The 12,131-nt window shown below is 44.5% G+C and overlaps 2 protein-coding genes across 5 annotated transcripts; both read left to right on the top strand.

Annotated features, from left to right (window-relative positions):
* The first annotated feature begins 796 nt into the window (after positions 1 to 796).
* aldh16a1 (aldehyde dehydrogenase 16 family, member A1) lies at positions 797 to 8,321 on the top strand. The gene is made up of 17 exons (XM_061089403.1): positions 797 to 975; positions 2,540 to 2,639; positions 2,877 to 3,003; positions 3,092 to 3,249; positions 3,340 to 3,417; positions 3,598 to 3,785; positions 3,862 to 4,020; positions 4,112 to 4,270; positions 4,357 to 4,513; positions 4,742 to 4,817; positions 5,002 to 5,107; positions 5,509 to 5,642; positions 5,803 to 5,973; positions 6,384 to 6,588; positions 6,686 to 6,871; positions 6,946 to 7,071; positions 7,171 to 8,321. Exons 1-17 carry the CDS (start codon positions 886 to 888, stop codon positions 7,342 to 7,344), a joined length of 2,394 nt encoding a protein of 797 aa, XP_060945386.1. The 5' UTR covers positions 797 to 885; the 3' UTR covers positions 7,345 to 8,321.
* Positions 8,322 to 10,166: 1,845 nt separating this feature from the next.
* On the top strand, positions 10,167 to 11,916 carry LOC133023138 (ferritin, middle subunit). 4 transcript variants are annotated; one of them, XM_061090092.1, is made up of 4 exons: positions 10,167 to 10,448; positions 11,197 to 11,343; positions 11,439 to 11,564; positions 11,644 to 11,916. In XM_061090092.1, exons 1-4 carry the CDS (start codon positions 10,347 to 10,349, stop codon positions 11,797 to 11,799), a joined length of 531 nt encoding a protein of 176 aa, XP_060946075.1. In that variant the 5' UTR covers positions 10,167 to 10,346; the 3' UTR covers positions 11,800 to 11,916. The 4 variants fall into 4 exon arrangements, with proteins under 4 accessions (XP_060946075.1, XP_060946077.1, XP_060946076.1 ...); XM_061090094.1 differs by lacking the exon at positions 10,167 to 10,448 and adding an exon at positions 10,499 to 10,516; XM_061090093.1 differs by lacking the exon at positions 10,167 to 10,448 and adding an exon at positions 10,723 to 10,743.
* Positions 11,917 to 12,131: the final 215 nt, after the last annotated feature.

Here is a 12,131-nt window from a genome sequence, read left to right as displayed (position 1 = left end):
GTCTGGTTCCGGATATTCAAAATCCTGAATAAAACATTATAACACAGTATTAAAGTGATTGAATCATCATAATGGTACAAAGGTTCTAAACTAACATCCAACCAGCTGTTCATAACAATAACTCGTTTTCTGAATAGATATTTACTCCTTATCCACTTAAGAGCTAGACTCCAGATGTGCTTCCTTCTATTTCTGCACTTAGTCTGTTTTGATCATTTATATCCTTTATTTTATCTTGTAGTTACTGCTCTATAACACGCACACACACACACACACACACACACACACACACACACACACACACACACACACACACACACACACAGTGCAATAATTATTCACACACACTCCATACAGTTAAAGTTGTTACATCATCTGCAATGAAAGTCCCACTGCACCTTTGAATGTATAGTTTTAGTTGTGTATTTTATTTGACTTTTTTACAGTGAGCTCGTTGTACATTGCTTTTATAATAACTGAACTATTACTCTGCTGAGCTCAGCAGTTTCTTCCTGTCCAACACTTCGTCCTGTTCACCCTGTGTTAAATACAACTTTGAACACCTGTTCTTTCAGTTCATTCATTTGATTGCCATGTATTTTGTGAAACACTTTGTAGCCTTGTTTAGATCAGTGCTATACAAATAAAGTTAAGTTAGGTTTTGAAGTAAAGAGTAGAAGATCAAATAAATAATAATAAAACACCGGAAGTGTGTAGGAGTGACGCCTCTCGCGCTGCACCAGTCTCTGACAGAGTACTACATTTGAGCCGGAGTGGGATCTCTGTCCCCCCGCCCCTCTGTGTGTTAGCTCCTGCAGCTAGCTGAGTTAGCTTCCAGCAGCTCGCCCTCCCTGCCTAGTCGCTCCCAGCTGATCTGTGAGTAGCATGGCTGCCAGCAGCTCCAGCACAGTGTTCAGCATCTTCCAGAACATGGAGTACGGACCTGCAGCCACTTCCGGCTGTGCCACAGCTCAGGTAAACTCTCCAGCTTCCTGTTTCCACCTGGTGTGAAACTGTGTTGTGTAGTTAACGGTGAGGAAACATGTGTGTTGCTGCTCAGTTGTGTTAGCATGTAGCATGTAGCACTGTCCCATGTGAGCCTCATTAACTGTCACTCACAAGGCTGACATGTGACGGGTCAGGCTGGAGTGCAGACAGATGTTGAGTCTAGATGTTGAGAATAAAGTTTTACATCTAAGGTTTTAGGGAAATGTTGTGATATTACAAAGGAAAGTCACACAACTAGCTAAGATAAGTTAAGAAAAGTTATACATTTGCAATATTACAGCAGCAAGACTCAACACAGGCAGTGTAAGTGTAAGCAATATTACAAATATGAATGGAATTAAGACGAATCGATAAACTGGAATAAACAGGGAAAATATCTGAAGTATTAAAGAATTGCATATGAACCATTGTGTTGCACTGACAGAATGAACATTGCACAAATAAGAGATTCTTATATTCAAGTTTCACATTAAACTTCACCTCAAAACATCCCAGAACATTCAGAACCAGTTTCTGTGATTTGATTTGATTTGATTTGTCTTGTCTGATGCAACAAGCAGATATGAGGATAAACAAACACATTCACCCTGTGAGATAAAGATACGATTTCATATATTGCTACAGAAAATAGTTTATCTGTTCTGAATTATGAGCTTTATTGTGTCTTTGTTGTAAAATTACAATAAAGACACAAGCTCAAAATCTAATCAAGATCATTTTGTTGTTAATTTAGATTTTTTAAGTTTGGCCCATGTCCCATCCTCTAACATGGAGGGGGCAGGATCTTTATTTACAGTCTATAATTGACCTTCATCACCTGTGAGAGTTGTTTAACGTTGAGAAAATGATGTTGTCATGACTTAAAAACAAAAAAAAACACAAACTCAGAGTGTGAACATTAACCAGACATTCAGGGAAAGACAGTGTTGTGTTACATTGACGAAAATGTAAGATCCATACCATTATTATTATAATTTTTAGTCTCTTTGGAGTCCGTCATGAATGAATCACTAATTTGATGCTAAACCACTTGACAAGTGACCTTCTATTGCAGAAGAAACCCAGAAACCCCAGTGTGACTTCAGAGCTCTGTCTGTGTTTGGAGCTGAAGATGAGCTCTGAGCCTCAGAGACATTCTGCTGTGTACTTTGGTTTTGTGTCTGTAAATCGTTGACTCGCTGCTGCTGCCCTGTCGGCCATCGCTCCGTCACAGCGGAGGTGGCGTCTTCCCGACCAATCATACGTGAGCAGATCGGGTCGTCAGCTCAAAATCACACCTTGGAAATCTGCTAAAAATGTATTTAGTATATATCCGCTTGTATGAATAAGAAAAGCTGCCACAGTGATGTTACAGTACCACAATAAAACATAATCAATGCAGATACGTCCTTGTTTGTTAATTTGCTGTGTAGAAATCATCTGACTCATATCCTGGTTCCCTCACGTGCAGGTTGTCACGGACGCCAGTGAGCTGCTGTATTTGTGCGTTTTGTGTTGTTACAGTTAACAGAAGTCGTTTCTCCTCCTCCAGGCCTGGTTGGAGCATCACTCTCGTTCTCTGGGTCTGTTCATCGACGGCACGTTCGTCCGACCAGCCGACCGACGGACTCGCTCCCTGACCGACTCCAAAGGTAACGGCAGCTCCGACCTCTCTGAACGCATTAAGACCGTCTGATGTAAACCACAACACACACAGCCTGCAACAAACAAACAAAATCAATATGCATGTTTGCTCAAAATCCATCGTTACTGCACACGATCAACAAACCACATAAACACAAGTCACTAGGATAAGTGCCTCCCTCTGGTTGGAGCGTTATAGATTCAGTTCTGTGATGACGCAGATGGTGTAACGCTCTGATCTCCAGGTGGGAACGTGTGCAGCCTTGTGTGTGCTGCTGAGGACGATGTTTCCCAGTGCGCCGCCTCGGCTGTTACTGGCCAGCGAGCCTGGAGCGGGATGACGTGCTACAACAGAGCTAAAGTTCTGCTCAGGTAGGACAGACTCAGTGCAGTAATAAAAACGATATCATCATCTTAATACAACAGAAAAGTGTGAACTGGTTTTCTGTCTGGTCACCAGGCTGGTGAGCGTCCTCGGCCAGCACACCCAGTGTGTGTCTGAGCTGTGCGAGCTGTGTGAGGCGTCCTGCTCGTCCTCCGCCCTGGTCCGACTGCTGCAGTACTACAGCAGCTGGGCTCAGCTCCGGGACACTCTCATCACCAGCTGGACTCCTCTGGGTGCGGGAACAGGAACTCACACCAAGGAGACATTTCATTTAGTCTCTTTGCTCGATGTTGGGTTAACGTTTCTTTTTCCTTCTCTCCCAGGTGTGGTGGCTGTTGTTGTCTCTGACGACTGTTCTCTCTATTCCCTGATGCTCAAAGTCCTGCCAGCTCTGGCCATGGGTGAGACAAAACTTATCTTAAAGAGAAATACATGATCAGTCTTCTTTCTCAGGAAAAAACATTTAGAATAGGTCAATCGATAAATTGCTGTAGCTCTAATGCAAGTTTTCTTTTGGTAATTCTTATTCAGAATTGTTTTTATGACGTGTTTTTAAATAACTGAATCCTGTCTCCTCCCAGGAAACGCTGTCATTGTTGTCCCTGGTCAAAGCTCCGCCCCCCCGGCGCTCCTGTTGGCGCAGCTCTTTACAGGTGCAGGACTTCCTGCCGGGGCTCTTAATGTTTTAACAGGAAGTGACACGTTGCTGGGAGCCACAGTGGCCCAGAACCCGAGCATCAGCTACGTCACCTACTCTGGCAACAAGCAGGTGTGTGAGCGAGAAATGTGGTTTGACCGTGTCAACACAATTTACTAAATCAACACACCCTTTGTCCCTGGTCCAGGACGGAGTGATGCTGTGCAAGGCCACAGCTGGGATGGGTGTCCCCGTGTCTGTCTTCCCCGGCGTCGGGCCTACATGTCCCTTCATCATCTTTGAGTCGGCTGACATCGACAGCGCTGTGGATGGAGTGATCGAGGCAGCCTTCAAAAAGAAGAAAGAGGTGGTTCACCTCAAAAGAATCCTTGTTTCATCCCTTCAGAGCCCCCCCGGCCCTGAAGACACCTCCTAACCCTCCTCCTCTCCCCCCTCAGGTGCACTGGGTGTTGTGTGTGCAGGAGAGTGTGTTGGACGGCGTTGTGGCCCGTCTCAGGCTGCGTATGGCCGAGAGGAAGTGTGTTGCTCTGCCCAGCGAGGCAGACCGAGTCCTGGTGGAGGCTGCAGTACAGGAGGCCCAGCAGCAGGGGGCCACGGTCAGTCAGAACCAGTTGAGGATGAGCTGTGCAGTGACTTTCTGTATGTTGCTAAACCGGTAAACGACTTCTCTCTGTTTGCCCAGTTGGTCCAGTCGTGTGCTGTTCCTCCGTCAGGTGACCTGTACCCTCCCACCGTTCTCTGTGGGGCGGCCCCCTCCTCTCCTTTTGTGGTCAACCCTTCTCCTGGACCGCTGCTCCCTCTCATGACCTTTAGGAGCAACACAGAGGCAGTGACGCTGGGTAAGGAGACATCTGTGGACACTGATGTCTACAGTGAAGAAGTTTGTTGTACATTACTGGTTACTGCGTGGGGTATCCCAGACGTCCCTTTTCCTAGTCAAGCCTTCCAACTCCTCCTGTGGGGTCCCGAGGCGTCCCCAGGCCTGATGGGAAATGTGGTCCTTCCAGTGGGTTCTGGGGTCACCTCTCTGTGTCTTCAGTAAAATATTCCTCCTCGTGTTTTCACAGGGAACCACAGTCCTCACGGCCTGGCAGCCTCCATCTGGACTGAAGACCTCACTCTGGCTCTGGAGACGGCAAAGAGGTTCATTCACATACTTCAGTCTTGATCATCTTCTCTTTGTAATAAGTGACATCTCACATAATCGTCCTCTATGAAACCCGGTGGCCCCGAGTGTTCTTTCTAGTTGTAAACTTCTGTTTTGTTCAATCTTTACATTCTTTATATTTTTGCCACTGATTTTTTTCCTGTTCCTTTATTTCCTCAGTCTGTCAGTCGGCTCCGTGTGGGTGAATTCCCACTCGGTGTCAGACCCTTGTCTGCCTGTCTCCGGTCACAAAGACTCCGGCACCTGCACCGATGGAGGACAGGAGGTGGGTTTCAATCATTTCACTCAGACAGGAAACACCTGTAGCTGCTTTTAGACCTGCACTGAACTCTGGGTAATCTCCTGACATTCTCCGGAGCGGCTGCATGTGAGAAAGAAAACGTCCGAGTGAGAGATCAGCACTTTCTCCAGAGTTTCTCCTGCCAGCCCCAAAGTACAACTCTGGATACTGTCTGAATGAGCCCATGTCAGAACACATCAGGAGATTCTCTGGAGGATTCACCCTGAGACAGATGCAAACAATACAAATATCTGTGGAGCTAAATACCAGGAGACTGTCAGGAGATTATCTGGAGTTCAGAGCATGTCTGAACATAGCTTTACAAACCAAACCATTGGGCAGAAGAGTCTTGGATGCATGTTGACCTCCTCTCTTCTTTCTGCCAGGGCTTGTACCAGTTTCTACGCCCGCCCTGCTCCTCCTCTCCTCTTCCTCGCTCCACCCCTGTTGCCATGGACTACACAAAGTTTGGAACAGCAGCGTCTCCAAAGATAATTCCTGATGAGTCAGATGCTGCCAGGTGTGTTTGTGATGCTTTCTTCACTTCAGGGTGTCAGATACCGCAGCTCCACACAAACTGTCAGCGTGTAATGCAGATGAAGTTCATCATCTTCTTATTTAAGTCACACATAACTGATCTGTTTGCTGGAGATGTGCTTACATGCTTCTCTCCCCCCCAGTGCTCCGAAGTCCTACCTGCAGTTTGTTGGAGGCAAGGCATGCAAATCCGAGTCAGGCTGCAGTGTAGCCGTGCAACCACCAGGAGGTGGCAGTGTGTTGGCCTACTGTCCAGACGGAGGTCGGAAAGATGTGAGAAATGCTGTGGAGGCTGCGATCAAAGTCCAGCCCGGGTGAGAGCTGCCGCTGGAGCTGATAAAACACAAACAGGCATTTTGAAATCAGATTATTTCTGGACGTCTTGATCATGAACCTTAATCTTAAAACTTTCCCTGAGCAAGTTAAACTATAACCACATTTTTAAAGTGAACCTTTGATCTGACGAGAGGTGAGATTTATTCATTCAGATGTTACGACACATGTACGAATGTGTGTTTATCACCGGTCAAAGTACAACTTGACTCGAGGAGCTGATGAAAAGAATTTGCTGAGTCATAGACACAGAAAAATATGTGTGAAGAACTAAAGCCTACACACAGGCCTTTAAAAATACAGTTTCTGCTCAGTGGGGTTATTCTCAGATATAACCAGACAAAGACAGTTTGTTGATAATATTTCTTCTTTAACGTCCCGTCCCCCCTAGCTGGATGAAGAAAAGTCCGTCTGCACGCGCTCAGTCTCTCTACTCTCTGGCCAAGGCCCTGGAGTCAAAGAGGCGAGACGTCGCTGCGTCCATCAGCGTCCACGCCGCTCTGTCAGCTGCGGCGGCTGAGAAGGAGGCGGACCTCAGCATCGCGAGGCTCAGTGATTGGGCAGCGTACTGTGACAAGGTCCAAGGAGCAACTCTGGTGAGGCACAAGATTTATCAGAGAAAAGTACTTTGAGTTGTTGCATCAGAAAATCATCAGATCCAAGACTCTGACAAACATCCTCCGTCCTCTGCAGCCGATGCCACAGTCTGGCTCCGCCCTCTCCATCCCTGAAGCCCTCGGAGTCGTGGGCATCGTCCTCCCAGACAAGAATCCCCTCCTCTCCATGGTTACACTTCTCGGAGCAGCCATAGCCACTGGCAACGCCGTCGTCATGGTGCCCAGTCAGAAGTATCCCCTGGCAGCCCTGGCCTTCATTCAGGTGAGTGTTGAGATGTGGACGTCTCTGTCTTCACCTGTTGATCTGTCTGTGAACTCCACTGTCTTCCTCTGCAGGTCCTCCAGGCGTCAGACCTGCCTGCAGGTTTGGTAAATGTCATTTCAGGAAGTAGAGACCAGCTGACCGTGGCTCTGGCCAATCACAGCGTCATCACGGCTGTCTGGTACTGGGGCAGTGCTGAGGTAAGAAGAGAATCCAAGACAAACCTGAGATTCATCAATCTAGACACAGTCGTTGTTAACCAGCCCGACCACACGTCCTCCTTCTCTCCTCCTCTGCAGGGATGTCAGTTCCTCCAGTTCACCTGCACCAGGCCTCTCAAAACCCTGCAGCTTGTCTGCCAGGAAGTCGAGGAGGACGCTGGGAGGGACTGGACCCAGTCGCATCCTTCTCTCCTCGAAGAAATGTGGAGAAACGCTGTGCAGTGGAAGAGTGTCTGGATTCCCACAGCGTGAGGAGAATAGAGATGATGAACGATGAAGGAAGTCTTAGAGAAATCTACAGATATTAACTGTGACCTATGAAAGCGATCAGATGCCTTTTTAAATCTAAAGTGAACAGACAGTTGTTCCTCAGCTGCCGTTAATCTGCCCCTTACAACTTCCTGTAGCACTTGAAAAAGAAACTAATCCTCCAGCTGAGGCCCCTGAAGAGTTTCAGCTGTTTCACACCAGGTCCCTGAAGCTCAGATCACATCACACAACCTTCAGCTTCCATTACTCCATTACTGTATCTGCACCACAGGGATTTATTAGGCAGGTTGAATCTGACAGGTTGAATTTATAAAGCACTTAACAACAGGCAGGAGATTTTAAACTACAAGAAAAATGAATGAAAGAAATCAATATGAGTCTTATTCCTCGTTTCTTCACGGTGGTAAAGACAGTTTTTATTTATCCTCATCAAACTGAAGCAATAGAAACAGAAACACACCAGACCGCGTGACTTCTTCTATTTAGAAGCAGAAACGGAAATTCTTAATGAAATGATATTTCAGTTCTGTTTTTAATATGTCCCGACACCAGCGACACATATAACAGCTTGTTAGCTCGTAGGACTAATTGACTGTTGCTTTGCTCCAACTACCTGATGTCCTCATATCCCCTTGTGCTTCTTTTCTTTCATCATCAATACTTCAAGGTCAGAGTTTTGACCTTGAAATCTCAGCCTTACAGTTCAGTGGATGAAGGAGCAAAGATCGATGGATCGTGTGAAATCAATATAAATACTGTAATGCACTGAACTGACCATCTTGAACACTGTGTTGTGTAATGTTGTTGTCAGCGATGGAAACACATTCAGTCCAACATTCCCATCGACGTCTATTTGTTTTCCATGTCCAAGTCAAGTTTAGTAAAAATGATTTTCAAATTTGAATGTTCCCAGAGAGTCTCACTGTCTCAAAGCCATAATTAAAAGATAATTAAACAGATGTTCACATTGTCTTGTGGTGTTTTAATGTTTTCTGATGGTGTTGCTCTCCAGATGTTGTTTTGTCCACATTTAAATATTCCATCAATAAGTTCTTGTCCCATGAGTGTATGTTGACCTGAACCTTAGTGGCAGCAGCATGTTTATGAATATTAACTAAAAGGTCTATAACAGCTGAAACTGAACATTCTGTCTAATTCTACAAAGTTTAACTTTCTAAGTTTGTACATTTTTAAAGAATGAGACGCACAAACAGAAACAAACTCTCACACACAGTCAGGACCAGCGTCCACTGACTGGTTCCTGTTTCCAGTCTTTCTCTGTTCTCAGACTGGATCCAACCAGCGCTGAGTCCACTTCCTGTCTGACGGCTCGCTGGTCACAGGACCAGGTCTGGTCGCACTGACCAAAACAGGAAGTGTGACGTCTGTGGATTGTGCTGAATCACAACAATGACACAGCACAATCCACAGGTGAACCAGAAGCTGCTTCAGTAACTTGACTGTGGTGGGGTTACTCAGCATGAAACAGGAGGATTAGAAACAATGGGCGTTGTCTGAATTGCTGAGTCACTGGAGAATGTGTTGTGATGAAAAGTTCCAAATTCTACTTTCTGGTTCCTCGGCTCATGAAAAGCACAGAAAAGGTTCAAGAAGATGTATTACTCATGTCAACAAGCTCATTAAATGATATTTCCAATAAGATTTAGTGTAATTGTCCCTCATTACATCAGAGGTTAAACAGAATATGATAAGACAGACGCGTGTAAATAATTACAGGTGAAGAAATCGCTGCTGTGCAATTCAGTTAATCACAGTCTGATGAGGACAGAGGTTGTAATAGAAATAGAAATATACATTTATTCTCACAGCTGGAGCGTGTCTCGTATCATGTGTCATGTTGCAGTGGAAATGTTTCCATGTAAGTTGTTCTCCCTTTATTCTAAGAAAATGATTTTACGGTGTTTTACGCTGACGGGCCTGTGAGTCGTGTCTCACCTGAGCTGCGGTGCTGAGTCATGCTGTAAAAACCACCTGATCAGCAGGTTTCAGATGTCATGTGGTGAATCTATGAGGTGCAGCACGTCTGCACAAGGGCGACTCATCAAAATCCACCCACCGCTCAATTATAAACTCCGTTACGTCTTTCCATTTGCAAGAAGTTAACATCAATAGTAATAAAACAATAGCACATATTATAATAGTACTTTAGAGCATGAGTTGTAGAATCTGTTCTTTACATGATTCAAGAAGATGTCTTGTCATTCTAACACATGAGGGAATAAAACTTAGAACTGAATCTTAAAACTCAGCAGAAGCAGCAAATAAATCCAATGGAATAAAAACCCTAAAATAATAAAATCTCAAACATTTATACATTCATTTGTACATTTACTTTTCTAAATTACTTCCTGTTGCTGACCTTCAAATTTAATTGTCAAACTTGTAAAGGAGCTGGTGTTTGCTACACAAAGGAAGATCATTATTATTATTATTGATATAATTATTAGATTCACATATAGATCCTGTGGAATCAAGTTGTCCCTGTGCTTTTATACATAATAAAGAGTCTTGAAGTTTATGATTCTGATCTTGAGAATCTGCAGCACCTTGTTTATCTTCTTGCTCGTACGTGTAAACATTTCGACGTCATGTTTACAACCTGATATATAATCGATTGGACGCTGACTGAGCATGACGCAGCAGAAAAAGTGCCGAGTCATTTCAGATCACACGGACACTTCCGAGCCATGTGACGGCTGGGCGGAGTGAATTGTGGAGGGGAGGAGCCAAGTGCTCAGCAGTATAAACACAGGGAGAGTCCCTCCTCCATCTCAGTCCGGGTAGAAACCAGGTTCTTGCTTCAACAGTGTTTGAACGGAACTTCTTCTCTCGTCCCGCTTTGTTTCCTGTTTAACTTCACTCCTCGGAACCAGAACCCGCTTCTACTTGAACTTCACTCGAGCAACTCAACAAAGAACTTTATTTTTCTACCGTTTTGTTAAGAAAATCACTCACCAGCCAAGATGGAGTCTCAAGTGCGTCAGAACTACCACCGGGACTGCGAGGCAGCCGTGAACAGGATGGTGAACATGGAGCTGTTCGCCTCCTACACATACACATCCATGGTATGTATACTTATATATATATACTTATATCTATACTATACTACCATATATACACATACACATCCATGGTAAGATACTTCTATTTATACTTATATACTTATATTTAAACACCTATCTATACTTCTATAAACATCCATGGTAAGAGACATGTATACTTATATATATACTTATACCTATACTATACTACCATATATACACCTAAACATCCATGGTAAGAGAATATATATATATAATGTATATACTTATATCTATACTTCTATTTAAACACCTATCTATACTTCTATACACATCCATGGTAAGAGACATATATACTTGTATTTATATTTATACTTATATATTTACTTTTATACACATACACATCCATGATATGCTTATAACCATCTATACTTGTATTCATTTATACATCTCCACGGTTAGAAATAATACACATATACAGAAATCTAAACATACATCTATCAATAATACGTGCTTATATTTTCTATTCTTAATATTTATACTGGTTTGTGTGTATATTGTAGTACGTTGTACATGATGACACGTTGCTGCTGTAACACAGGAATCAGTCAAATCTCTTTAACGCTGATACACTGTTATAACACAAAGAGTTAGTTAGAAGCTGGTTTAACCCTAACCCTAACCCGTAACGACTGTTTGTCACCGCGTGTTTTCGGCTCAATAACAATGATGGTCACAGCCGGTGGCGTCTGGTAATAACGGGTGTTTGTCTCCTGGCTCCGCCCCCTCACAGGCCTTCTACTTCTCCCGTGACGACGTGGCCCTCCCCGGCTTCGCCCACTTCTTCAAGGAGAACATCGGCGAGGAGCGGGAGCACGCCGAGAAGCTGATGTCCTTCCAGAACAACAGAGGAGGACGCATCTTCCTCCAGGACGTCAAGGTCAGTACACGGCAGAGAAGAGAAGTGTCGTGCCATGTGCACTCAAAGCTCTGTCTAGTTTCAGTCAGCTGTAATTCTCTGTTTTCCCTCCACAGAAACCAGACCGTGATGAGTGGGGCAGCGGCCTGGAGGCCATGCAGTGCGCTCTGCAGCTGGAGAAGAATGTCAACCAGGCTCTGCTGGACCTGCACAAACTGGCGTCCGAGCATGTGGACCCTCACGTGAGTTCCCATAACACGTATGAGTAGGAAACATTCTCGTGTGTTCCAAACCACTGACTGTGTTCTAATCTGTTCTCAGATGTGTGACTTCCTGGAGACTCACTACCTGAACGAGCAGGTGGAGGCCATCAAGAAGCTGGGTGACCACATCAGCAACCTCACCCGCATGGACGCCAACACCAACAAGATGGCGGAGTACCTGTTTGATAAGCACACCCTGGGCGGCTCCAGCTAAACACACCCGGAGGGAGGAGCTGAACTCAGCTGAGAAGAATCTGTATCACTCCTCATTCCTCTTGTAGCATTTTAAGATCATAACTTCTGTTTATCAGAATAAACATTTTGAGCTGGACTTTGTCTGTTTGTCACTTTTTTGAATCAATCACAAATTAGCTTTTGGCTTAAATTTGTGAATTGGTTAAGGAGTCAAATAACTTTTTCCTTCAACAACTTCAATCAATCAATCTTGCATATATATAAATATATTTAGAGAACCTAAATAAGACAAAACTGTTGAATCTAATCCGACGCACAACTATTCAGACTGGTTTCTGTTTTTGCACTTTT

The sequence above is a fragment of the Limanda limanda genome, chromosome 17 (assembly GCF_963576545.1).
Source record: "Limanda limanda chromosome 17, fLimLim1.1, whole genome shotgun sequence".
NCBI lineage: Eukaryota > Metazoa > Chordata > Actinopteri > Pleuronectiformes > Pleuronectidae > Limanda > Limanda limanda.
The sequence above is the reverse complement of the archived record's forward strand: the minus strand, read 5'-3'. Positions and strand labels throughout refer to the sequence as shown.

Bases quoted from the DNA above. Each gene is read 5' to 3' on its own strand.
- aldh16a1 (XM_061089403.1), top strand. From the start codon at position 886: ATGGCTGCCAGCAGCTCCAGCACAGTGTTCAGCATCTTCCAGAACATG. The intron at 2,640-2,876 runs GTAACGGCAGCT...TCTGATCTCCAG, and splicing joins CTCCCTGACCGACTCCAAAG to GTGGGAACGTGTGCAGCCTT. The intron at 4,818-5,001 runs GTTCATTCACAT...TTATTTCCTCAG, and splicing joins GCTCTGGAGACGGCAAAGAG to TCTGTCAGTCGGCTCCGTGT.
- LOC133023138 (XM_061090092.1), top strand. From the start codon at position 10,347: ATGGAGTCTCAAGTGCGTCAGAACTACCACCGGGACTGCGAGGCAGCC. The intron at 10,449-11,196 runs GTATGTATACTT...GCCCCCTCACAG, and splicing joins CCTACACATACACATCCATG to GCCTTCTACTTCTCCCGTGA. The intron at 11,344-11,438 runs GTCAGTACACGG...TTCCCTCCACAG, and splicing joins TCTTCCTCCAGGACGTCAAG to AAACCAGACCGTGATGAGTG.